The sequence below is a fragment of the Mastigoproctus giganteus genome, chromosome 1, assembly GCF_048544385.1.
Source record: "Mastigoproctus giganteus isolate SK-2022 chromosome 1, ASM4854438v1, whole genome shotgun sequence".
NCBI lineage: Eukaryota > Metazoa > Arthropoda > Arachnida > Uropygi > Thelyphonidae > Mastigoproctus > Mastigoproctus giganteus.
This window is the reverse complement of record NC_143575.1, coordinates 153488510-153515832: the sequence shown is the minus strand read 5'-3', so window position 1 is coordinate 153515832 and position 27323 is coordinate 153488510. Positions and strand designations below refer to the sequence as shown.

At 37.0% G+C, this 27323-nt stretch overlaps 1 protein-coding gene across 5 annotated transcripts in view; it reads left to right on the top strand.

Moving 5' to 3' along the window:
* LOC150091204 (transmembrane protein 19) overlaps window positions 1-27323 on the top strand; it is a 256672-nt gene that overhangs the window by 20361 nt on the left and 208988 nt on the right. For all 5 annotated transcript variants that reach the window (XR_016546997.1, XR_016546996.1, XM_090374660.1 and 2 more), the window contains exon 2: window positions 10184-10297. Coding sequence is in view for 3 of the 5 variants with exons in the window: in XM_090374660.1 (XP_090230786.1) it covers window positions 10184-10297 (114 nt within the window). In the remaining 2 variants the exon portion in view is untranslated. The remainder of the gene's footprint in view (window positions 1-10183; window positions 10298-27323) is intronic.

The following is a 27323-nucleotide window of genomic DNA, read 5'->3' as shown; positions in this document are numbered from 1 at the left end:
GCTTTACTTGCTCAGAAAGCTTTTTTCCTTGCTTTTTTTTCCAGGTATGGCCATGGTTCCTTCTTCTTCTTTAAGTTTTCTGGCTTTCTTGATCATTGTGGACTAATGTTATTAGTGGAGTCCCTCAGGGTTCAGTGTTGGGTCCATTATTGCTTTCTGTATTTATAAATGATATTGATGATGGTATATCAAGCTTAATGTCCAAGTTTGCAGATGATACAAAGGTTGGCAGGGTTATTAAGGACACTACTGACGCTATGCTGCTGCAACAGGATCTGGAAAGGTTGAGCAGATGGGCTGAGAGGTGGCAAATGAAGTTTTAACATTGACAAATGTAAAGTACTACATATGGGAAAGAGCAACCCCAGAGCAATGTATCAACTCTGTGGTACTACACTGACAGTGGTAGAGAATGAAAAGGACCTGGGGGTAATTGTGCAGGCAGATATGAAGTTCTCTGAGCAGTGCAGATGGGCTACAAGAATAGCTCATGGTGTATTGTCAATGATATACAGGAATTTTTCTAGCAGGGATAAGGAGGTGATTATTCTCTTGTATAAGGCAATGGTCAGGCCACACCTTGAGTACTGGCCTGACAGTACTTTAGGTGTACTAGACCAGCATAATGACCAAACAGAATGGTGTCCTTACACCCACAAGAAATGTTATCTTTGCCTTTAATACTGAAATCTCCCTGCATCAGTTAAAGCTGGTTACCTTTCCTGTAAGGTCTGACCATACATTCCAAATCCCCTTAGATGCTTTAAATGCCAGAAGTACGGTCATTCTCAAACAGCTTGTTAAGGTAAGGCCATTTGCCCCTTGTGTGGCTCAGACCCTTCCAAACTGAATGCACAGCATTTCAATACTAAAGTGTCCCAACTGCTAGGATGCTCACTGTGCGTATTCCTGAGCTTGTGAATCATGGAAGATGGATAAGAAAATACCAAAGTTCAAGGTTTATAAACCTTGTACTTTATAATCTTTTTTCAGTTTTCTTTCCCATAACTATATTAAATAAAAACTTTTGGTTTTTAAAATTTTGTTTTTTAACAAAAACACTAAATAAGCAATAAAAAATATAAGCAAAGATTTACGTGTAGGTTTATATTTATTTACTTTTAAAAAGTTTTCTTCTAGATTTTTTAACTGCAAAGTTTTTAATCCTCAAAACTAATGTGGCATAACAAATCTGCTTCTATACTTAGCAGAGACAAGGCATCCAATCTGTCTTGTCCCATAGCTGTTCTCTTGGGTTTTTTAATTTGCTTTAGTTGAGGAAATGAACATTCGGCTGTGCAATTTGCAGCTATTAATGTTAAAAAAAATATGCAAGGCAATATCTACATTTGGAAATGTACAATTAATTTTATCTTCTACAATTATTTTATAAAGTTTAGCATGACTGAATCTGGATTTTACACTTTTTTGTCACACTGAACTTATGGTGCACATATGCATGAAACTGCTGAAGCTCAGCAGAGAGATTATTTTTCAAGTCTTCTGGGTAAGCATCAATTAGTTTTTTTGAGCAGTGAGAGTACCTTTCAGTTTCAGCAGATGAAGTGACATTATTTAGCAAGTCACTTAGAAAAGAAAATCTGTCTTGCTACTTCTTTGTATGCCTCTCCTCTTCTCATCTCAGTTTCTAGTTTGTCAATAATTGAGTAAAAGGTGGTGATACGTAATTTATCTCTGGCATTCAGATCTACTTCTGGTGCATCTCCGTCATTGGGTACCTTCTTTCTAATACATTTGTGAGTTTGAATGGCCTTGTTATCAATGTATGGTAGTATTTCCTTTACAAGTGCTTCATATCTTTCAAAGTCATCTCTTAAAGAGCATAGTTGGTCAGCTAATGACCAATACAGATCTGCACATGTTTTTAAGTTCACATCTTCACTTTGCAGAACTTGACTTGCTCTATGAACTTTTGCAAAATGTTCTTGTTTATACTCTGGCACGACCACCAGGTCAGTTGAGTTTACAATAAATCAAACAATACAAATGTTGATTGTGTTTAGCAGTCACGGGCTTGAACCCCGGCCCACTCAAAGAGCGTGTACTGCACTGGCACTTTTGACCACTCGGCTACGTCAGGCTTTCTCATCCCACATGATAAACACAAAAACAAATTCTACCTCTTGCATCTTATTTGCAATTTTGTCTGTTTCTCTTCTGGTGTCTCTGTTTTAGTCTTCAGCTAAACACTCTAAAGCTTCCAATATCTTAAAGAAACACTTCAAAATTGCTGCTGTTGCCATTGCATATGCCTCCTATCTGGTATTAGAGAGGGATTTTAACACAGGTTCATTTCCAAGACAAGCTTTAAGAATTTTCCACTGGCTGGTTGAAGCTGAAAAAAAATATACAGAATAAATGCACTGTAGAGAAAAAAATTAACTGCTACGACAGCAGTCAGCAGTACTTCAGCCTACCAGATTTAGTGAATGGGCTGCACAAGGCACATATATGGCAAACTTATTTTCTTATAAAATCTTTTGCTGCATTCCCTTATAACGACTAGACATGTTAGCAGCGTTGTCATAAGACCCCTACATTTTGAAAAATTTAGTTTGCAAGCTTCACGTAAGTACTGCAATACCTGGTTTGCCATTTTCTCACTGGTATGGTTTTTCGGTTCTAAAAAGGTTAAAAAGTGTTCAATAGGCTGCCCATCTTTTAAGTATCGAAGTACAACACTTAACTGATCTATATGTGATAGCTGTGGTGTTGAATCAACTGGCATGGTAAAATAACCAGAAGAATTTTCTTCATCAACAATGGAGTGGACCTTCTTAGCCATTTTAGTACAATGAGCTCCTCACAGGCAGTTTTGGACAGACAAGGATTTCCTTTTCCAGAATTCCATATTTTGAAATGTGGCCTGCAAAAAATGGATCAAACTGATTTATGATCTCAAGCAGCCCTAAAAAATTCCCTTTCTGCAGCGAACTAAAATTTTCATCGGTTCCTCAAAAAGCTAGGCCACGTTCAGTAACATATGAATAACAGCAATTACTCGCTCCAAGACATGTTCCCAGGATTGCACTATTCTTAAATTTGTTTTTCCAACTCTTGTTGCAAGTCCAAACCTTGTCTGTGAGTTAAGTATTTTAGCATAGTCTCAGTGAGAAGTGCTTCTTTCATGATGAACAATTACACTAGTATTTTGCCAGTCACTGAATCCGTCTGTTTCAACAAAGCAAGAGGAACATTTAGAAGCAAAAAGTTTACAAACAAAGCAGGAAACTGACCCTGTTGATGATGAATACAATAACCTCACCATTGGCTTTTACCCCAAAGAAATGTTTTTGTGAACATTAACTTGTTTGTTTGCCACTTTAGAAAGTGCGGAAAGATTTGTCATGTGACCTATTGTGGTGTTGACGGTTGCTGGGTCTGCAAGCAATCGAATAAGCCACATCATCAGCAGAAAAATCTCGCCACAACCCTGGATGTTTTGCTTTATTTACTTAATCTTTTGCAGACTGAATCATTTCACCTTGGTCCAGTAGATTTTCATTTTCAGCAATCTTTTCAACTTCCGACAGTCTAGTACAGCACTTACCACAACATTTACACTAGACATATCAAGAGAATTTAGGCAAAGTGTGATCAGTAGTGAGACTCGTGCCAGTTGAGCCAGCCTGTGACACCTCAACATCATCATGATGTTCTGATCTTGAAGTTGAATGAGTGGTACCAATAGGTGTGGAGCTTTGTTCATCTTCAATTTTGTCATAGATACAGTACAAGTAGCTTCTGATGACAAAGATTTGTTTTGATTTGGGAGATCGGGTTGTGTAACTTTTGTGAAGAAATTAGTCAGCTTTCCAGTCTTGGCCACTAAATCCAAAGCCTTTTGTTGATTCTTTTTAGCCAGTTTTCTCTTTTTTGCACTACTTTAATTGAACATGTTTCATGTTGGATCCAAAAATTACAGATGACTAAACGTTAAAAAATAAACACGAAACTCTTGAAAGCTACTATTTTAAATTTGTAATAAATACACTAATTGAGAGTTGGTTTTGTTTAACCTTCATTATCACGACAAGAGTGATTTTTTTTTTTGGAGGAAAACCTGTGAATAGATGTGCAGAAATTTTCCTTTAGCCACCGGGTGGTTGATTGCTGGAACAAACTTCCATCTGTTGTTGTAGAAGTTGACAGCTTAAATAAATTCAAGGCAGAACTAGACAAGCATTTGGAGTTAATGGATGGGTGAAATGGGAAGGTTTTTTTTTTTTTTTTTTGGCTGATGCTATATAAGCTTGCTTTCTTGCATTGTATGCCTCTACTAATGCTAACGGTAATGCAATGCAGTTACATTTTCAAAAGAAAGTGTAACAAAGAGAATTCTTATCCACCATTTTCGAATGGCAGATAAGAATGAAAAACTAACATTGTCTGGATGCGGTGCAAACAGAGGCGGATTTAACGGCGGGCGCGCCCTGGGCCCCGAAACCCCAACTTTACACTTAACGATATCTTATATAACACGAACCGAATTCGCTTATGGACTATTGGCCTTTGTGTTTACAAGAAATGGCAGTCGGACCGGAATCACCCCAACACGATAGGAATGAAGAGAAGATTCTGAAAATGTATTTGTTTTTTATATCAGTGAAGGGGAAACACATTTCACCATAATAACGTAAAAACCAACACAATTCCAGTTATCGGCATACAGTAATCGCAAATGCAATTAGATCGAGTTTACTACCAGTTTATAACAGATTCCACTAGCAGAAACGCAACTTGTTTTTAATTGTTTAAAAACGGAAATTGTTTTTATTGTTTTATGGTAGTAACCCCTAGAAATGTGCTTTAGTAAAATGTGAGGTGTTAATAGTGTATCTCTGCCTTTACGGTGTGTTGTTTATTCAATTACTACATGCGCGGAGCTTTGTTTATGTGTATCAAGCGTGCCTCCTCATTTTGTAATAGTGCGAGCGATGAATCTGTTTAAGGACAATGCAATTGTCATATTTCCATGAAATCCTCAAGAGGAGGCAAAATGTCATTGGAGAGGTTCTTTGTTAAAGTCGCACAAAAAGAAAGAGTCAACAGATAGCAGTGATTCCGTTAGTGACAGTGAAAGTGGTCCTACCATATATCCGATTGCTTTACGTATATTAAATTTAAATATTAAAAATATGAAAAGGTATGTATGTATTTTGTATTAATCATTTTTACAGTATATGAATATTTTCGAGTTTTGGAACAAATCAACTGGGTTTCCATGATTTCTTATGGGAAAATTCGCTTTGATATACGAGTGGTTTGGATTACGAGCACGTTTCCGGAACGAATTATGCTCGCAAACCAAGGTACCACTGTATATTGCATATTGTTGAAATTATATTAAGATAAAATTAATTCCTGTTGTTACATCAGCGCCTGGATTTTCGTAGTTTATGAATAATTTTTGAATTTAATTAATCATTAATTTATTGCACTATAACGAAAAATCTTTTCTCTAGTATTCTAATCATTCAGACTATTATGACTTTTCATTGGTAGCCTACCAATGGTAGCTAAAAAAAATGAAACGACATCTATCAGGGGCTAAAAAAAAGACGCCAGCAAGTTGCCAACCAACAGAAAGGAGCATTGGACAAATTTATAACTGGCGCTGGCCATTCAAGCCATCATAATTTGAGCAACAATGAAGATGAAGAACAAGGAACTTCCATCATCCAACAAAAGGAGTTAGTTCAAGTTGAAAATCAAGGTATAGAAGAAAGCAACAATGATGAAGAAGATGAAAAACCAGTTAACCGTCAACCAGGTGAAAAACCAGTCGAAAAAAGTATAGAAGAAAGTCCATTAGAAAATATTGAAACGCAAATGGAAAATATTCCATTCGAAGTTACACTAAAAGATATTGCTCTGTGGCCTAACGTTTTATCTAATGAAATGGTCGAATTTCTAATTTCAAATAAACCAAGAAATATAGGCGATATAACTACACTTAGATTGGTCTATAAACACGGTGATCGCATTTACTACAGAAGCTTGTGTAAAGACCATTTTTACAGAAAAATTTCGAATGGTGAAAAAGAAGAAAGGACGTGGCTAATTTTTTTCCGAAACAACCAAATCAATTTATTGTTACCCATGCAAAATGTTTTCGGGATCAAAGTCTAAGTTGACTATAGGGTTCCAAAATTGGAAAAATATTGGAATAACTTTGTCCGAACATGAAATGTCAAAAGAGCACATCGCTTCAATGTGTACATTATACAAGCGCTCCTCTACGTTAAATCGCGTTGACGTTCAAAATCTGCAAATTACATCGCAAAAAGAAAATTATTGGAGAGAGATTCTGCGAAGAATTGTATCCACAATAAAATTCCTCGCAAGTTTGGGCATTGCTTTTAAAGGCCATAACGAGAGTGCAACATCTTCGAGAAAAGGCAATTATTTGACTAGTTTAGAGTATTTGAGCGAATATGACGATTTTTTAAAGTTGCACTTACAAAAGTATGGAAATCAAGGTAGCGGACATGTAAATTACTTATCGCATCAGACGTGTGATGAACTTTTGCAAATAATTGCCGATTATCTTAGTGCACACATTGTGGAGGAAATGAAATGCGCAAAATATTATAGTATTATTTTAGATTCTACACCCGATGTTGCGCATGTGGATCAACTTACTTTTGTAGTGCGCTATTTATCAGAAAATGGGAATGTTAAAGAAAGATTTTTAAAGTTCTTCCCTAAGAAAGACACGATGCGGAGTATCTAGAAGAGACAGTTTTATCTACCTTGCAAAATTTGCCAGTAGATATAAAATATTGCCGTGGACAATCGTACGACAATGCAGCAAATATGTCGGCCAAGTACAATGGTCTGCAAACAAGAATAAGATAACATGCTCCATCAGCAACGTTTATTCCGTGCTCCAGTCATTCACTTAATTTAGTTGGTTATATTGCTGCAGGGAGTTGTAGTAATGCTTCCAGATATTTTTTATTCGTGCAAAATTTGTTTGTTTTTTCCTCCGCATCAACGTTTCGATGGAACCTGTTATGCAATAAATTGGATAAAGGTTCTTATACATTAAAGAAATTGTCAGATACAAGGTGGTCTGCTAGGGCCGATGCAGTTTTAGCGTTAAAATGTGGCTACAAAAATATAAAAGAGGCATTAGATGAGATATGCAATTCCACAAAAGAAAAAAAAAATTGCTGTTATTGAAGCAAAATCATTACTTAAAGAAATGAATGATTATGAAACTGCTGCAATGACAGTCCTATGGAATAAAATTTTGCAAAGAATCGATGCAACGAGTAAATCTTTGCAATCTATTGACTGCACAATTGTTAAAGGTGCGTCATTATTAAAACGTCTAGAAATTTTTATTAATGAAAACATAAGACATAATTTCAACGAAATCGAATCAGAAGTTAAAGAACTAACAGATAAAACATTTGAAGATGATCCCGAGCGAACATCTACAGAAAATCAAAAGGAATTTTTTTTACATAATGTACTCTACGTAATATGCGATCATTTAACAGCAGAACTGAACAGACGCGGAAAAATCTATGAAAATGTTAAGTAATTTTAGAGTTTTTTTCCTGTTTACATTGTGTGTAGAAGAAAAGAAAAAATGCGTTAATAATTTAATAGAAATTTATAAAGATGACCTTGATTCCAACAATTTTAAAGATGAGTTGGAACAGTTTTTAATCTATTTAGATGAAGAAGACAAGCGATCAATTAATAATATATACAAAAAAGCATTAGATATGAAAGCAACTTTTCCAAATGTGGAAATTATTTTGAAAATTTTGTTAACCATGCCAATTTCAAACACATCGGGGGAACGCTCATTTTCTTGTCTAAAAAGAGTAAAAAATTATCTAAGAAAATCAGTTTCAGAGGAAAGACTAAATAATATGGCTATTTTATATATAGAGAGCGATTTACTTAAAATTACTGATTGTGATGAGATAGTTAATAAGTTTGCAAAACGAAAAGCAAGAAAAAATTTATTTAAATATTTTCACATTTGTAATTTTAATTTCAAGTAAAATTCTATGATTTTTTTTGTTCAAATTTCTGATTGTTACTCCTATTATACGTATACCATCATTAATTATACTCTTACATATGTTCAACTATTAGTTCAAAACTTTGTGATTATTATTATGCTATTATTAATTATATTATACATATATTATATTCAAATTTTATTGGAAATAAAAAAAAAAGCCGACCGGGCTAGCCGAGTGGGTAAAGTACCTGCCCGGCAACCCAAAGGTCGCGGGTTCGATTCCCGCCTCGGGCTTGGATCAAAGTACTGCAAAAACCTTGGGAGGTGCAATATGGCCACAGAAGCCGATGCGCCAACAACTACCAAATCAAAAAAAAAAAAAAAAAAAAAAAAATTGGAAATAAAACATTAATAGTACATAATATTTTTTATTAATTTAAAAAAATAGTTAACATGTACTTTTTTTTTCCCCTGTCTCTCTCTTTTTTTTTTTTTAAGGGGCCCAAAATTGTCTTCTGCGCCCGGGGCCTCAACCTACCTTAATCCGCCTCTGGGTGCAAAGACTACAAAGATAAGAAAAAATGAGATTGAGTTTGAAAATTAAATTAGATGTTTTGAAGCGAATCGATTCTGATCAACGACAAATGGATGTGTGCAATAATTTAGGACTGGCAGATTCAACTGTAAGAACATTTATAAAAAATAAAGAATTAATTTTAGCTGTGGGAAAGACAGCTGTTCCACTGCAGGCAACTGAATTGACTAGGACCAGGCCGGCTATTATGATTGAAATGGAGAGACTTCTAAATAATTTTATTGAAGATAATATCCGGTGCAGAATTCCATTAAGTTCCATTATTATTAAAGAAAAAGCAATTAGCCTATATGAAGATCTGAAGAAAGCTCACCTCGAAAGAAACACGGAATCATTTATCGCTAGTAAAGGCTGGTCCGATAGATTTAAAAAGCGCTATAACCTACACAACATAGCAATCTGGGGAGAAACGGCAAGTGCAGATCAAGAAGGAGCTGAAACTTTCAAAAAATAACTTGTTAAAATTATTGAAGTGGGGTGTTATACTGCTCAAGTTTTTAACATAGATGATATAGAATTTTTTTTTTTTTCTTTTGGAAATGGAGGCTTAAAAGAAGTTTCATATTGAAAGAATTAAAAAAACATGCCAGGCTTCAAAGCAGCTAAAGATTGGTTGACTGTATTGTTGGCTGGTAACACTTGTGGGGGAATTTAAATTAAAACCCCTTTCAGAAAATCCAAGGGCTCCTAAACATTTCACTAAACCTACCTATAATTTGGAAGGCTAATAAAAAAGCTTGGGTAATCTGGCCTCTTTTCGCTGATTGGTACTCTGAATCCTTCTGTCCTGCAGGAAAGATATTGTGCGAAAAATAACCTTGATTACAAAGCAATTCCGACCATGGACAATGCACCAGGACATCCAATCAAAGATAGCTTAGAAGACTTGAACTACCATATAAAAATTTTTTAAGATGAAGAACCAATAAAGTCACTGACTGCAAAAGGACTAAGTGAAACTTTTGAACACTGAAAAAATGTGTGATTATTTCTGGGAGAATGACCCTGACATGGAATGAAGTTTCAAGGTAATAAGAAATTTAAAGAAAGAAATGAATCCCTACATGATTTTGTACAATGAGAGAAAGGGGGACAAAGTACAACCCAAAATCAAGACATTTTTCAGTCCAAAGATGTGAAAACTCGACAGCCTAGTGCCATCAGATTAATAAAATCATGATTTTAATTGGAATTTTAAGTTTAATTTTGATATGTAATGTAGTTACTTACCACATAATTATATACATATGTAATATAGAATATGTTATAGGTACAAATCTTTGAATATTAAATATTTTGACCGAAATTTGTATGTCTTTTCACTGCCATTTATTATTTAGGAAATATCCTATGGCACCGACCACAACTCACAAATACATGTTACCTTATGGGAATACAGTGCTCGCTTAGTGCTGATTTACTTAGTGCTCTGTTTTTTGGCAAAGAATTATCAGAGTTAAGGGGGGGATCTCCTGTATTTGCTGAGAGATTTCATATATTCTATTCGGCCTTTAATTTGTAAATATGAACTGTAATCTGTCCTGGATGTCTTCATATTCATGTTTATTTCTTTATAGGTGTGCTGAATCCTCCCTCCATAAGCCGTTGGTTGCTAACCATCATAAGCCCTGTTATAATAGCCATTTGGGGATTAAGAAAAAAAAGTGTTGATTGGACTGGTGCCATTACTGGTAAATTGTTTGTTCTTTAAGTTAATAATAAAATATTTTCTACTGTTGGGATTTTAAAATTATATTGTAAAACTATATTTGAATATAATATAATGATTCAAATCCCTTGAATAAAACTTTACACTTTATGTTATGGTTGGAAAACAACAGACTAAAATTAAACAGATACTGATAAAGTTATCGGTACATGCCATTAATTGGTTCCTTAAAAGTGAAAATTAAACTTGTTTTTTGGATAAATAAAACTGTTAAAACTAGTTTAATGATAATTTTTAATTTAAATGTAAAATATTTCACCCATTTATTCATGTTATAAGCCTGATGACTGTGATAAGTATACTAAACAGCTATACAGGAAATGGAGTGGGCCAGCAAATCAGAATGTGTCATAATAGGGGATTTTAACTATCTGGACATTGACTAGAATTTATGAATTGGTCACTCTCACACACTAGCAATACTTTTGTGGATTTCTTGAATGACTGTTTTCTACAGCAGATGTTAGTGAGGCAACAAGAGGAAGCAATACTTTTCATCTGGTTCATCTGATTCTTCATGCATTAAGAACCTTCAGTTATGTAAAAGACCCACTGGGTGGCACAGATTGACAGTGGTTGTATTTTTAATTAAATTTAAAAACTGTCTGCAGGGAACCAACTGGTGATGTTCCAAACAGCAGGTTCTAAATGGGAAGTATTTGGGGAGGTAATCAGAGAGAGGCAGCTGTTCTTTTCATGCCAGCAGGGAGATGCTGTTCAGGGCTTGGACTTAAATGGGTGCTGGATGAACTATTGAGACACATGGCATAGAGGAGGGGTGCATGGGATGCATATAGATTGTCAGGTAATACAGAGGCCTATGGTAGATAAAAATTACTCTGTAATCAAGTCACAAAGGAGGTTAGGCAAGCTGTGGGTGGCAGATTTTGGGAAGTCTCTGACAGAGATTGCAAAGAAAACAGCAAAAACTTATGTTAACAGTAGAGGGAAGAGATTGAATCACATTGAGCCACTTGCTGTCTATTGGTTAGCTGTTGATGAGCCAGCTCAAGTTGTGGACAAATTGAATGGGTATTTTGCAACTACATTCACACATGAGGAATTCTTTAGGGAAGGGGAAATGAGGATATTTTGTTATAACTGAAAGGAAAGGGGAGGAGAAATTGTTGAGGATGAACATAAAAAAGGCTTGTGGGACAGTTGGAGTCTATCCAGTTGTATTGGGGGAGGCAGCGAAGGAGGTTGGTGGGTCCTTAGCTGTGATTCTGAGGGCATCGTTGGATTCAGAGAGGTCCCTGTGGACTGAGATATGCAAATATATCCCTAATTTATAAAGGGGCATTAAAAGGTGACGTCTTTTGATGCCTAATGTCTTTTTCAGGGTAATGGAATCACTGGTTAAAGAAATAATGGTGGACCATTTGGACATGCAATTGTACTGCAATTGTAGCATGGATTTGTTAAGGAGTAGTCTTGATGCAGTGATCAAGGAACTGGATGGAAAAAAATAATTTTGGCATCATGTGTTTAGTTTTCAGGAGGCTTTTGGTGCTGTTGCCTATGGAGGACTGCTGTGTGGGCTGGTGCGGTGGCATTGGGGATGAGTTGCTGCTGTGGGTGGATGGGGAATGGTTGGGTGGGTGGAGGAGGACGTGGAGTGGTTGTCAATGGGCACTGCTCTTCTTGGACTGGTATTATTGGTGGGGGTTCCCAAGGGTTCGGTGCTGGGTCCATTGTTGTTTTCAGTATTTATTAATGAAATTGATGGGGTATGTCGGGCTTAATGTCTAGGTTTTCAGATGTGCAAGGGTTGGTGGGTGATTGACGGCAGTCATTGGGGTGAGCTACTGCAGCAAGATCTGGGAAGTTTGGATCACGGGGCTGAGGGGGGTAGCAGGGTGCAGGGTACTGCACATGGGTGGCGGTGGCTAGGAGTAGCTTATCACCTTTGTGGTACTACATCTTAGGATAGTGGAGAATGTGAAATTCTCTGAGTAGTGCAGACATGCTGCCAGGACAGCTTATGGTGTTTTGTCAACGATATACGGAAACTTTGTTAGCAGGACTAAGCAGGTGATTATCCCATTGTATAAGGCCATGTTTAGGCTGCATCTGGAATACTGTATGAATGTCTGGAGGCCTTACTTTAGGAAGTATTTTGACCTTCTGGAATGGGTGCAGAGAAGTGCAACCAGATTGGTGAAGGGAACAAAAGGGTGCTCGTACCTAGAAAGCTTCAGTTCTGCAAATTGGAGCGTCTCGAGACTAGGCACCTGCAGGGAGGTCTGATTGAGGTGTTTAAAGCCCTGACTGATTGAGTAAGCTGAATGTTAATGGTATTCTTCCACTTTCTGAGACTACACGCATGAGGAAGGATGGTTGCAGGTTAATTTTTGTGGAAGTTTGCCTTAAACCAGTGTTTGTCGATTGTTGGAACAGGCTTCCATCTGTTGTTGTGGAAGTGGATGGGTTGAATAAATTCAAGGAGACCTAGACATATTCTTGGAGGGTAAGGATGGGTGAACTGTCTTTTTTTTTTTTTTTTTTGGCTGATGCTATATATATGCATATCAGTTTACATCTTGAAGAATGAATCCTGTCAGGCTGAATACTGTGTCTGTATAGGACGAATCCTCTCAGGCTGCATAGTGTGCCTGCATAAGGAAAATCCTCTGCACACTGGCATATAGTTATTGATAGCATGCTCTGCCCCCCCCACCTCTTTATCTGCTCACAGGTCTGGAGTAGTTATGGACATTAATGGAATGATTTCAAAATAATTTATTTAATGATTAAAATTTAAATAATTTACTTTTATTTAATGATTAAATTTAATAATTAATAATTTAATAATAATAAGTAGTAATTTCTTGAAGTAATTGTTTTCTTCTAAATAGCCACTTTGTACAATATGAAATCTTCTTTGGTATGGGATATTGTTCCTGTCTGAGTTGGTACCACTAAAGCCTCTCTCAAGCTTATAGGCTTTCCAAAGAAGGGTGGCCAGATTAGTTAATGACCCATCTATTATGAACCCATCACTTTTTCTCCACTCATTGTCTCATTGACATTCAGTTTTTGCTGCATGTTTTCTATGGATATTTACACAGGAACGGTTCTTCTGGATCCTGTAATTATGCTACTCTTCTAAACAAGAGGTAGTCCAAACACTTGCTACAACCAATCAATATCCATTCACGAAACTTTAAACCAACTCTAAACCCACAGAACTAATTTATACTTTCTGCTTTCTGGAACAACCTTCCTTCATATGTATTTTCCAAATAATGCAATCTGCAAATTCAAGTGTAATGCCAGTAATTATTAGTATCGGCAGTATGAAGAAGGGAAACGATGCTTATATACAGCACTAGAAAAAAAAAAGTTCATTTTCCCATTGCTTTCAATAATTTGTCCAAACCTTTAAATTTATTCAAACTACTCAGCCCCACAATTCTAGGCAGGTCTATTCCAAAAATTGATATTCTGGTTGCATGAAAATTTCCACATATCTGTTTCGGTGATCCTGTTTCTACTCCTCCTTATGTGTGAGGGTGGTTAGTAAGTATTTACACTCACATAGAAATATTTGAGTTAGGCATGTGAAACTTGGCTTCCAGTTTCATCCTTCTCTATGTAGCGAACTTCTAGCTGTACATTTTTCCCATCTGTAGATAAGCTCTTTCAGGCCTCTTGAATAGAACTCATTTTAAACAGCAAACCAGGCTTCCACATAATTAATTACTTTCTCATCAGTGTGAAATCTGCGATCCCATAATATGTTCTTCATTTTAGGAAGGAGGAGGGGAAAGTCTGAAGTTGGACCACTGCATATTTTCAAAGTCATACCTGATTGTAAAGTTCTAAGTCCGTTGTGAAAACACTCTTGTGAGCAGGAGCATTGTTGCTAGGAGATCGACATCTTTGGATAGTTTCCCACCTCTCTTCAAATTGATAGCCTCTCTTCACTTTTCCAGGAAGTTTTTGTAGTACTCCTCAGTAATGCTGTGTTGCCTTTTGGGTGGAAATCCATAAGGATGATACCTTTTAGATTCCCAGAAGACTGACAACATAACCCTGTTGACAGACAATTGAACATTGGCTGTTTTGCAGTTGGTGAAGAGGAATGTCTGTTGTTTATGTATCTGTTGTATTTGAGTCATTGTGATGTACCCAGCCAGAATTAGATTTAAAAATATCATCGGCATTCTCTCTCTGCAAAGCTCCGAAAATCATGCATCTCTTCCCTATGGAGATTTTGAGGTGAGGTTCAATGATCTGGGAACCCACTGGACTGCCACCTTAAACATGTGCAGGAATTTATGCATTCTGCATTCTGGTGGAAACAGAACCATGGCTAATCATTTAAATTTCTATAAAATATGTACTCACATGTCTGTCTTCAAGAACCTCATCACCTCATGGATTTGTTTTAATTCTTTGCCTTCCAAATGAAAAAATTTATAATGAATTAGACCTCAGCCTTCAGCAGCATACTACCACCTCTTGCTTCTTCACGGTTATAGTTTAGTAACATGAATCTAGAAAAACAAATAAATATTCATTAACCTATTATTATTATATATTTTTTTTTATTAAAACCCCAAGCACGAGAGGTATTGGAAAGTACAGCAACTCCCTGACTTACTTAAGGGTTGTGTTCCACGGAACTCTACATAAGTCGGAATTTCTCCCATGCTTGTGCACTACTCACAACTGTGTCCGCTGAATTGATTGAATCAAAAAAGAAATGTTCGACGAAGACGAACATATAAATAGAATTATTTATTGTATTTATTCAATTTTTTATCTCACGTGCAGGAACGTTACAAAAGCGTGCAATTTAAAAAAATTTCAAAATTATAAAATTACAAAAAAAGAGAGGAGACACGCATAACGCCAGTTTTACCTCTTCAGCATTGTTGCCAGAATCGAGGTCATCAGCTGATAAGTACGCCACTGTGGAGATTGAGGGCTGTGGAGATTTAGAAGGGGTTGGCCACTCAACCTTAAGAAAGAACATATTAATGGATGACTGAACGGTGGCGTTTTTCTTTTCATTGTAGATTTCTTCGTAGCAAGCATATCATTCACCCCTCTGTTCACTTTTAAGAATTGTTTGCTGTCAGGATCCATCTTCTCATACCTCGTCATTGCTGATGCAATTTCACAAAATGCCATTGCCATCTCTCTGGTGATGAAGCGTCCCGGCTCCTCATTTGGTTCATCTTGAGCATTTTTTTCCTTCACTATTGCTGCCTGCAAGTCAATAAGTTCTTCATTAGATAATTCCTTCTCTTCTTCCTCTATTAACTCCTTTGAAATTCCAAGAGAAACTGCTTGAGTTTCACCAAACTTTTCTAATGAATTTGTCCACAGATGAGTAACATAAGCCAGAATATCACCAATGGATTGACACTGATGGAAACCATACTGGTGATCATTTAACAGATAGAAGGTTTATAGATAGTTTTAGAGTTGGTTGTTAATTCATTTCTTCATTATTTTAGGAAGAGTTGAAGTTAGTGCAGTGGGACGATAATTGAATGGGAGGAACTTGTCACCCTTTTTAGGAACTTGCAGGATATGAGGAAATTCCCAATTGGAAGAGAAAACGCCTTTGAAACAAGAAAGAGAAAAAAGGTGACACAGAACAGGAGTAAGTTCAGGAGCACATGTTTTGAAAACGAGTGGAGAAATACCATCAGGACCTGGAGCTCTCTTAGTATAAAGATCATTCAAAATCCTTTTGCGGAAGACCCCGGGAGGCATTGAATGGAGCGTACTGTGTAGGAAGTGTTTACCAAGATTTGAAGAAAACCAGGATGCTAGCAAGTCAGATTTATTTTTGGCTAAAGTGGCAAAGGAACAATCTGGTTTTGAAGGAGGTGGGAATAGAGGTGGACAAAAGTTGTGGCCAATAGCTTTGGCAAGAGACCAGAATGCTCGACTATCATTTGTACAAGAAGAAAGTTTTCTACTCTTAGCCTATTTGAAATCTAGTTTGGAGTGATTAATAACTGCTTTACAGTTGTTGTGAGCTTTGTAGGCAGAAAATGAACCTGGAAATTTGGATATAAGCCAATTGCAATATGCAGCATTATTATCTTAGCAGCCTTCCTTTATTGGAAAACCGAGATTTAGATAAAGGACAAGACTTTAAGGCGGAGAGTAGAATAAAGGTTTTCATCCCTACAGGAATAATTTCAGATATGATCTGAACAGATGTTCACATCAGAAGATTTTAAACAGTAATCCAACAAAGCAAAAGAAGAAAATAAATTTCGCAGATCATCCAATTTTGCATTCTTGTAATGCAAAATATCACAGGGTTCAGAATGGCCACGAGAGAAAGGCTCCATCGGAGATTTATCTGTCATCAAGTTGTCATCTGAGGTGCCTAGGGGACCACTCACCTCGAATGTGTACTTGAAGGGTTTGTGAGGAAAAGATCAAGCGTATTGGCTGTGTGGTTTAGATTGTCCGATATTCTATTGCAGTGGTCTCAAACTGGTGGCCCGCAGGCCGCATCCGGCCCCCAAAGCAATTTTACACAGCTCGCGAATACATTTCAGTTATGTATTTGTTGTAAATACAGTGCTTATAATTTTAGAGACATAGAGATATGGACTGAGCTAATGTGCGTGACTGCTATTGAAGGAAAAAGAGATAGAATGAATAGAACTTTGTCTTTGTCACTGTATGCTTGTATGCCAGGCCACATGACTGGGGTAAGGTGGGAGAACTTCCCACGTCGATGCAATCAGTAAATTTAGTTCGCCAGCTGACAGTTGGTGGCGCTTCAGTATTCTGGTGTTTCCGATTTTTTTCTGTTGAGTTGGTACTTCTGATATATATTTTCCTTGAGTTAGTCACTAGTTGGTTAGCTGGATGCACAGCTGCGCAGTTCATATTGCTATATAGATGGAGACAAACTAACGTATGGCCCGTCAGCTGCTTTCAGATCGTGAATTTGGCCTGCATGAAATTTGAGTTTGAGACCACTGTTCTAATGTGTGAGGTCATTAGTAATTGCAAAAGCCACAGCATCTCAACCAGTGAGGGTTTGCTGTACTTGGATTTTAGGAAAGCTTTTGATACTGTTTCACATGGAAGACTACTGTACAACTTGGAGTACTATGGCATTAAGGGCAAGTTGCTGCAATGGATAAAGGATGGTTGTGTGGGAGAAGACAGAGTAATCAATGGACACTGCTCTTCGTGAACTAATGTTATTAGTAGAGTCCCCCAGCATTGTGTTCTGTATTTATCAATGATATTGATGAAGGTATATCGAGCTTAATGTCCAAGTTTGCAGATGATACGAAGGTTGGCAGGGTTGTTAATGACACTAATGACAGCACACTACTGCAACAGAATCTAGAAAAGTTGAGCAGAGGGGCTGTGAGGTGGCAACAGAAGGTTAACATTGACAAATGCAAAGTATTGCATATGGGTAGCAGTAACCCCAGAGTAACGTATCAACTGTGTGGTACTAAACTCATAGTTATAGAGAATGAAAAGGACCTGAGGGTAATTTTGTAGTCAGATATGACGTTTTTTGAGCAGTGTAGACAGCCCAAGAGTAGCTCATGGTGCTTTGTCAATGATATACAGAAATTTTGCTATCAAGGATAAGGAGGTGATTGTCCCCTTGTACAAGGCAATGGTCAGGCCACACCTTGAGTACTGTATACAGGTCTGGAGGCCTCATTTTAGGAATGATGTAGAGTTGTTGGAACAGGTACATAGAAGGGCAACGAGATTGGTGAGTGGAACAAAGGGTTGCTCTTACCAAGAAAGACTCGAGTTCTGTAAATTGCAGTGGCTGGAGACTAGGCACCTGTGAGGTGATCTAATTGAAGTGTATAAAGCCTTGAATGGTTTGAGAAAGCTCAATGCTGATGGGATTTTCCTCTTGCTCAGATTACTCACTTGAGGGGACATAAATTCAAATTTAGGAAAGGCAATTGTAGAATAGCTGGGCGGAAATTTGCATTTAGTGAGTGGGTGGTTGTTAGTTGGAACAAACTTCCATATGTGAAGTGGTGGTCAAAAACTGAAATAAGTTCAAGGCAGAACTAGACAAGCATTTGGAATGAGTTTTTAATTAAATTCCAAAAGTGTTCTCACATTCCATGTGAGAACACTTTTATAGTGTTCTCACATGGAATGCCACACATTGGGTCTTTTTTACCTGCAGGTACTTAATGACTGTAGAATCACTACTGTTACCTAGATCAAGTGCTTTCTCTTGTTGTCTCTCTAACGTACTGTTGTAGAAAACAGTCATCCAAGAAATCTTCAAGAGTCTTACTAGTGTGTGAGTGACCAACCCACAAATTCCGCTCAACACGTGGAAAGTTAAAATCCCCCATTATAAGACATTTCAATTTCTTGGCCCACTATTTCTCTCTATAGCTGTTTGGTATATGCATCACAGTCATTAGGCTCCTAACACTACTTCTACTCTCATTTTTGTTTTTACCAGTGCTTATATCACACAAAACTGACTCGACTCTGTACTGGTTACCCATGTCAACTGGATGCACTGCCTGAGATTTAATGATTCTTACCAAGAGCATAACCCCTCCACCCCGCCTTGTCCTTTCTGTATACATTGTACTCCCCATATTCAAATTCAGCATCACTTATGTGTGAGTGACACCATGTCTCTGCTATCTCTACAATGTCTGCATTTGATGACTTAATTAGTACTTCAAATTCATCAAATTTATTTACAGTACTGCTAGTATTAGTATACAAGCAATTATACATGCACATGTTCTTACTCTTAGTTACTCTAACATAGCCCATATATTTTTTGTTCCATGATGACCCACAGCAGTGTCTGAAATATCCGAGATACCTTGCTTTCCAGGCTGCTGCATTTTCCAGTAGAGCCAGTGCAAGAATCATCTCCTCTGCCTGCGACTCTGGTTAATATGCGACTCTGGTCTGTGTTTCCCCCCCCCAAACCAAGTTAGCAGTTTTCCTACCCACTTTTCACTGCTTCAATAGTATCATAGTGTTTTTGTACCCTTCTATTTAAGTGTATCCCATCCCTGAAGAAACTGCTTCTCTTAACAAACAGAGACCATAACAAAAAAAATTCTACCCCACGAACCTTGCACATTCTGTCTGGGGCCCAACTGATTGAAAGGGCTCTCAACATATACTCCCTCTGGGCAGAACTGCAGACACTTTCAAGTCCCAACGATTGATGCTATGTCTAAAAAACACAGATGCTTTTTTACAACTGCAAAATACTTTGATACCATTAACTGCATCATTCACCACAAAGTTGACGTACTGAGCCACACAATGAACATATAATGCATTTGGTTCCATTTCTTTTATGCAGGCTTGTACTCCTGAATAAACCCCACTCATAGTGTTAGTATAATCATATCCTTGTCCCAGACATTTAGAAAGATTCAAATCATTTGATTGCAGTGTGTTGCAGTTAGTCACAACTAACTGCAACAATTTGATTGTTTAGATGAACAAAGCCAAGAAATGACTCTTTGATTTTTAATCCTGTAGGTTTATTTCCAGTATCGGTTAAAAATTTTGATGTATCGACAGATAATGCTCAGCTGATGTTTTTTTGAAATGTCCCAAGTTGTGTCTAATATGACAGAAAAGAAAGGAGTCTTTTATTTCCATTATTAATTGTTTTTTAAATGCAAATTCAAATGTTCTATCAACTCATTTTGTATTTTAAGACTTGGATATTTTGATGTGCCAAATGGCAGATTTAGCACTTGTCTCATAGTATCATCATATTTGGTATAAAATTTTACATCAGACAAAAAGTTTCCATTGTATGTATCTTTCAAACTCTCTCTCAATGACTTCAAAATGCAATTGATTTTTTTGATAATTTTAGAGTTATAGTTGGATCTCTTTAACGAACTTCCATATAGCAAATTTTTCTATCTAGTGAATTTCAATGTAGTGACCCCGTGGTCATTACATTGAAAATAGTTTTTGTTGTTTGTGCCTCTGGCCTTTAGGCAATAGAGCTGATACTGTAGAAAGCAAGAATTAAGAGCTAAATGGATTAAGAATTAATCCCTTTAGATATTAAGAGCTAAAATATTCCACAATTTAGTGGTGCTTGTAGACATATTCAACTGCCTCTATTGTACCAAGAAGTCGTGCTGACCAACCGCCCTCTGTGTCCACAGCCATTGGCGAAGATTAAGGCATATTCCTGACACGGACAAAGGCTCTGGTCAATGTGTTTTCTACTGTAAACAACCTAATAGAGAATTAGGAGAGAGTGATTTTCCTTTATCTCAGAAATTCATCTGTTGTTTCGCAGAAATGAGTCATCCACACTTTCACTAAATTTCACCTGTCTCTATTTACATGGCAAGTACAAGTGGTCCCTAAATCAGTTTTGTTTTAGCAGCTGTGCAAGTAACCTTATGTTTGAGAGGAAATCTTTGAGTGCAATGGAAACAGTGGAAGTGGTTAATAGGGTAGACTGGATGTTTAAAAAAAAAAAAAAGAAATCACTTTAATAGTAGTATGTCAACCATTCTGAAAAACAATGTTTCGATTCTCGAACTCTTTGAGGAAATGGGACCCAGCCATAAGCATGTGAAATTATGCCTGTATGAAGATGTAGATGAAGTTGTTTTTAAGTGGGTGAAGTTGATTCGAGACCAAAACATGCCGATATGAGGACCATTCCTAGAAGAAAAGGCTATGGAGTATGCAGCTTTCCTGGCACATAAAATATTCCAAGCCAATTCTGGTTGCTGGACAAATTTAAAAAGTGCCATGGCTTACTCAAAAGAGTTATTTCTGGTGAAAGTGGGGTTGTAATCGAAGAAGACTGTACCCATTGGAGAGGAACAGTTTTGTAAAAAAAAAAAAAAAAAAAAAATTGAGGACTACGAGCCCAAAGACATATTCAACGTTGATGAAACAGGTCTATTTTTTAAATGTTTGCTGAAAAAGACACTGACATTTTAAAGGTTATAAATGTTTAGGTGATAAAAATAGCAAGGAGAGAATTACAGTCTTGGTTGGTGCAAATATGGCTAGTAATGAAAAATTGAAGCTTGGTAATAGGCAAAAGTAAACAACCCCGATGCTTAAAAGGAGTAAAGTTGTTAGATTTGGGCTACAAGTATAACAAAAAAATCTTGAATGACAAGTGAAATTTTTGAACAGTGGATGTTAAATTGTGATAGAAAGATGACAAAAGAAAACAAAAAAATTGCGTTGATTGTCGATAACTGCACCACCAACCTTCTCTCGGTAATTTTGAAACTTACAAGTGCGAAGCTTGTTTTCTTCCCTCATCTAAACTGCAGCCAGTGGACCATTATCAAGAATTTGAAAATGCACTACCAAAGGTGCATACTGAAAAAAATTATACTGAGAATAGAACCCAACCAACCTATAGATTTTATTATAGATTTGTGGATGTGCATATCAGAGTTGGCGAAAGTGTGGAGTCAAGGTGTAACGGAAACAGTGATTAAGAATTGTTTCTCAAAAGTAGGTTTTGCTAAAATGGCAATTAACAGCAGTGAAAGGGATAAATTACTACAAGACGTTGAGCAATCTTGTGAAGAATTCCAAGTGAGAGGTTTCAGCAGTGGATAAATTATTCTTGATGAATTTTTGGGATTTGATAATAATGTCATAGTAGCTGAATAACTGAGTGACTCCAACATTTTGGAGAGTATTCAAAGAACTAGTGACAATATTGACAATGAGTTGGATGGAAATGAGGACAACAAGGGCAATATATTAAACCTTCCAAACCTGAAATGTTGGCAGCATTTGTAACTTTGCGTTGGGTTCTTCGGTGTGACGAAAATGTGTCAGAAAATATATTTGATTGTTTTAATGTGAACATTTTTATGAATGATGTACTGTAAAATCCAGTGTACATTATATTGTGTGCATAAAGTAATTAGCCATTTCTTAATATGTATGTATTAATAAATTACCGTATTTCCCCATGTATAAGACGCACCTTTTTTCGAAAGACTTGGGGGTCTAAAAACTGGGTGCGTCTTATACAGTGGTTGTAGATTTTTTTATTTGCATTTCCCACTTTTTCGCACTTGTTGTCGTTGCGCTCATTGTTTCGCACTTGTTACTGGTATATTAGGTTACGTTTTGCCACGTTCTGCCCAGAAATGGCTCAGAAAAGATTTTCATACAGTGCTGAATTTCAAGTAATGAGGAGTTGTATGAATTTTATGATGAATAAAACTTGAGTTCAATAACTTTATGTAATACATTTTTTTTTCAAATTTCGGGCCCCAAAATTAAGGTGCGTCTTATACATGGGAGCGTCTTATACATGGGGAAATACGGTAATTGTTGTCAAATGTTAGAAAATTTATTCAATCCCACTTATTCCTGATTTATTTCCCATCTTTTACTATATTTCTGAACGTTGAATTTCAGTATTTTTCACTGTTGTAAAGGTCATATTTCTGTATAATGAATTTTTTAAAGAGAATGATTGATTTCGTTATAAAGAGGTCCGACTGTATTTTGATAAGCTGCTCCAAAACTTGACTCCAAAATTATGTTCCTGTCATAAATTCTCTTCAACATTTTTATCCAACATTTGTTTGCCCTCCATAATTCTTTGACATAAGAAGCCTCTGTATGTGATGAACTTGTCTCATGGTCTTTAATTTTATTGAATAAATATTTCCAATCCTTTATTCTTTTTATCCATCCAGAATTCTGCTTACTTGACGAGAACATCCAACAGGGTTCACAATACACTACATCCAATTCTGGCTTATGTTACTCATTTATGGACTAATTCAATGGAAAGGTTCGGTGAAACACAAGTAGTTGCTCTTGACATCTCAAAGGCTTTCGATCGTGTTTAGCATAAAGGTCTTCTAAACAAGCTTCCATCTTATGGTTTGCCAACTGTTTTTTAGTAATTGGTTATCCAGGTTTCTCTCTGATCGCACACTGAGAGTGATGATAGATGGCTCTCCGTCTTCTAATTTCTCCACTAATGCCGGTGTCTCCCAAGGTTCAGTTCTCTCCCCCACTCTTTTCCTCTTGTATATTAATGACCTTCTTCTATTGACTGGAAATCCTATCCATAGTTTTGTCGATGATAGCACATTGCATTCCACTTTCCATTTTGAGAAACCTTGTCCTGCTCAATCAGCTTCAACTTCTCGAAAATCTTTTACCAATTCCTTAAATGCCGATCTTCAGGTAATTCTCCAGTGGTGCAAAGACAACCTAGTTGATTTTAACCCTTGTAAAACTCAGTCTTGTCTTATACAAAGGGTACTAGGAAAGTTTTGCAATACAGCTTTGTTTATTTAATTTTTTCAAAGTAATTTCCTCTACATTCAATACACCTCTCCGTCCTCCGAAACCAATCTTTAAACCAGTTCTGCCAAGTTTCACTAGGGAGTAAAGCACACTCGTTGTCCCAAGCCCGTAGAAGGTCCTCATCACTGGAAAACCGCCTCCCTTTTAGCTTCATTTTCACATGCGGGAACAGTGCAAAGTCGCAGGGAACAAGGTCTGGACTGTAGGGAGGGTGCTCAAGAAGTTTCAGTCCTGTCGTGGTCAAATATTCGGTGCAGGCTTTGGCGCGGTGAGCTGGAGCATTTTCGTGATGGAGGTACCAGGTGTCCATTCTTGACTTTGGCCCCAGGTTCTTCATAGATCCAATGACTTTAGGCAGGCATTGTTCAGTATACCACTTAGCTGTGACTGTCTTCTGCGTGTCCAAAACGACATGTTCCACAATTCCACTCGATTTGAAAAATACAGCTATCATTTTCTTCTTTACAGATCGGGATTTTCTGACAGTTACGGGTGTGTCGTCATCATCAAAGACCCAAACTTTGTTTTGAGCCTTGGTCGGCAGATCGTAATAGTACAGCCAAGTCTCGTCACCTGTCACGATGTTGTTCACATACCGAGATTGTCCCTTATCAAACTTTTTTAACATCTCCCGGCACCAGTCACACGTCGTGTCATCTGCTCTTCAGTCAGTTGACTGAAGAGCAGATGACACGACGAGAGAACAAGAGAACAAAGTTTCTTCACGTGCAAATGATCTTGCAGAATCGAACGAATTGCTGGTGCATTTAGGCCCAAAGTATCCTCTATCTGTTGGTAGGTCACTCGCCTGTTTTCGTCAAGCATTTTCCTCACAGCAGTAACGTTTTCCTCCGTAACTGACGTTCGTGGCCTTCCCGGCCTCTCAGAATCCTCCAGAGTGAAATTTCCCCTTTGGAATTCTCTATACCACCTGAATATCGTTGTACGATGTGGACAATCATAATCTAATGCAAGAGTCATTTCTTCTAAGCACTAGTCTATGGTTAAACCACGCACGAAATTATACCGCAAAACTGTCCTTATCTCATTTCGTGACCATGATGCCATCGCAAGCATTTTACACTCTCACTACTAATGAATAACTGAGCCCATCGACTTGGCGCGGCGGCTACTATGCACTTATGAACATGTCTCAACATGCAGCAACAAGCAGCTTCCTGTGATTCATTGTTGCGTCATATTGCAAAACTTTCCTAGTACCCTTTGTATTTCGCAAAAAGGATTCTTCTGCTCCTATGCTTATCTTTAGTGACACTCCGATTTCCAGGCAAAACGATATATCTCTTTTGGGGATTACCCTGACTTCTAATCTCTCTTGGCACAAGCACATTAGAAATATTGCTTCCTCTCCATCTAAAAAACTTGGTTTTCTCTTTCGCTCTCGGCGTTACTTTTCTTCCGAACAGCTGCTCACTCTGCATAAATTGCAAATCTGCCCTGCCATGGAATATTGTTCCCACATCTGGGGCGGTGCCCCCAAAACCTCTCTCAGGCTTCTTGATTCCATTCAGAAGAGGGCAGTTAGGTTAATTAATGATTCATATCTAACAGAGTCTCTCCACTCGCTGTCTCATAGATGTACTGTTTCTGCTGCTTGCCTCTTCTACAGATACTTCCATGGGCACTGTTCTTCTGAATTGGCTTTTATAATACTCTCTCTCTCTCTCTCTCTCTCTCTCTCTCTCTCTCTCAAAACAGTTCGAACACGTGCCACCACCAGCCAACATCCATTTGCTGTCCAACTTCAAACTCGCAGAACCAACTTTTCATCTTCTTCGTTTATTCATTCAACTTCCGTTTTCTGGAACAGCCTTCTTTCATACGTATTTCCTGAAAATTACGGTCTACAGAAATTCAAGTCCAATATCAACAAATATCTTCTTTCATCTTCTCAACCTCCAACCCAAGCACGGTACTAAGTACTATAGGTTCTAATACCTCTCGTGTTTGGGGTTTTCATTTAAAAAGAAAAAAAAAAAAATTTGGGGCAATAACACAACCAAAATCTGTTCATTTTACAACCTGATTTGTTTATTGTTTTGTAATAGCTTTCTGAAAATGATTTGCTGTGATTTTTTGGGAATGGGCCATTAGATCTACAAGGGCTATGATGTAAGATTAATCCTCTTCATATCCGTTGTTATTATGTATGGATAATTAGCGATGTCACTTGGTTCACAAACTAAATTTTCTAATAGTTCTAGTTCATTGATGTTTGTTTGGTTTTTTTATATCTATATCTGTAGTTTGTGTTGGAAAAGATGACAGTTGCAGATACTGAACCCTATGTTGATGCTGTTATTTCTGTTGTTTCCATTGGTGTAGTAATTGAAGAACTCGCTTTCCTCCTGGGGAAGAAAGAAGACAGCTTTGAAATTTCCTTTAATTCCTTTTCTAGTGCTTCTGTGGACTCTTTTCCTTTTAGTGTAGCTACTTGGTGTGCTTGTATTCTTTTGTTCTATTCTAAAAAGAAATTATAAGGCAACTACGAATTAGTAAAAGTTTTCTTACATGTTTTATTTTCAACTTACTTGTTATAGAATAACGAACTTTGTAAAATAACTGCTCTTTATGCTTTATCACTGATCAAATGAGGAACTCCATCATTCAACTTTAAGGCTTCTTACTTTAGCCTGTTGAGTAGGTGAGTGTGAGAACAATAAGAAAATCTAAATTTCACTCATCAACAGCATGAACACTGCTAGTTGGAGTGAATGACATACACACTTAATAAGAAGCACACAGGGAATCTCAGCCTTGAATTTCTTATACATCATTGTTAATACCAACCATTACAGATCCATTGTCAGTACAAGTGCAATAAGTCTGCAACTCTAATCCATTATTTCTTAGCAATATTTTCAAAGATTCACATATTTCATCTGCAGTGCATTCATTGAGTTCAATTATGCCAAGCAAAGTTAAGTTACTACATTATTGAAGGTACTATAGTTCTATTGTTCAAATAGTACCATATTACAATTCCCAACATTTTTATAATGCTAATGTCATTACTTTCATTGATAATGAAACTGAAGTTTCTATTTCCTAATTCAGATTTTAAATCATCCATGAGCCCGGCAACCCAAAGGTCGCGGGTTCGATTCCCGCCTCGGGCTTGGATCAAAGTACTGCAAAAAAAAAACCTTGGGAGGTGCGATATGGCCACAGAAGCCGATGCGCCAACAACTACCAAATCAATGAAATCAATCAATCAATCAAATCATCCATGAAATGTGGTGCTATAGCATTACATGTTATTGAAGTACATTTTGTTCTTTGCAGTTTGAAGCCTTACATTTCCTGCTGTTTGAAAAACAAAATTTACAAAGGCCACTCAATTGATCAACTATCCTTAATGTACAATGCATAGCATATGAAAAATTCTTTCTGCCTTTTCATCATCTGTATTGCCAGTTTTTCTTGAATGGCAATACTCTTTGATGCTGAAACTAAAGGACTCTTCGGCTTTCTTGTGCTTTGCTTGTATTATGATGCCCTTCAATATCACTTAATTTAGCTGTCAGCATACATTTACAGTATTTTACAAAAACATTTTAAATAATCACCATCTAATTTGCAGAGCCAGTTCTTACATTTAGCATCTTTGAGCCATTGATCATGAAAGTGTTGAATACATTTTTTGCTCATATTCA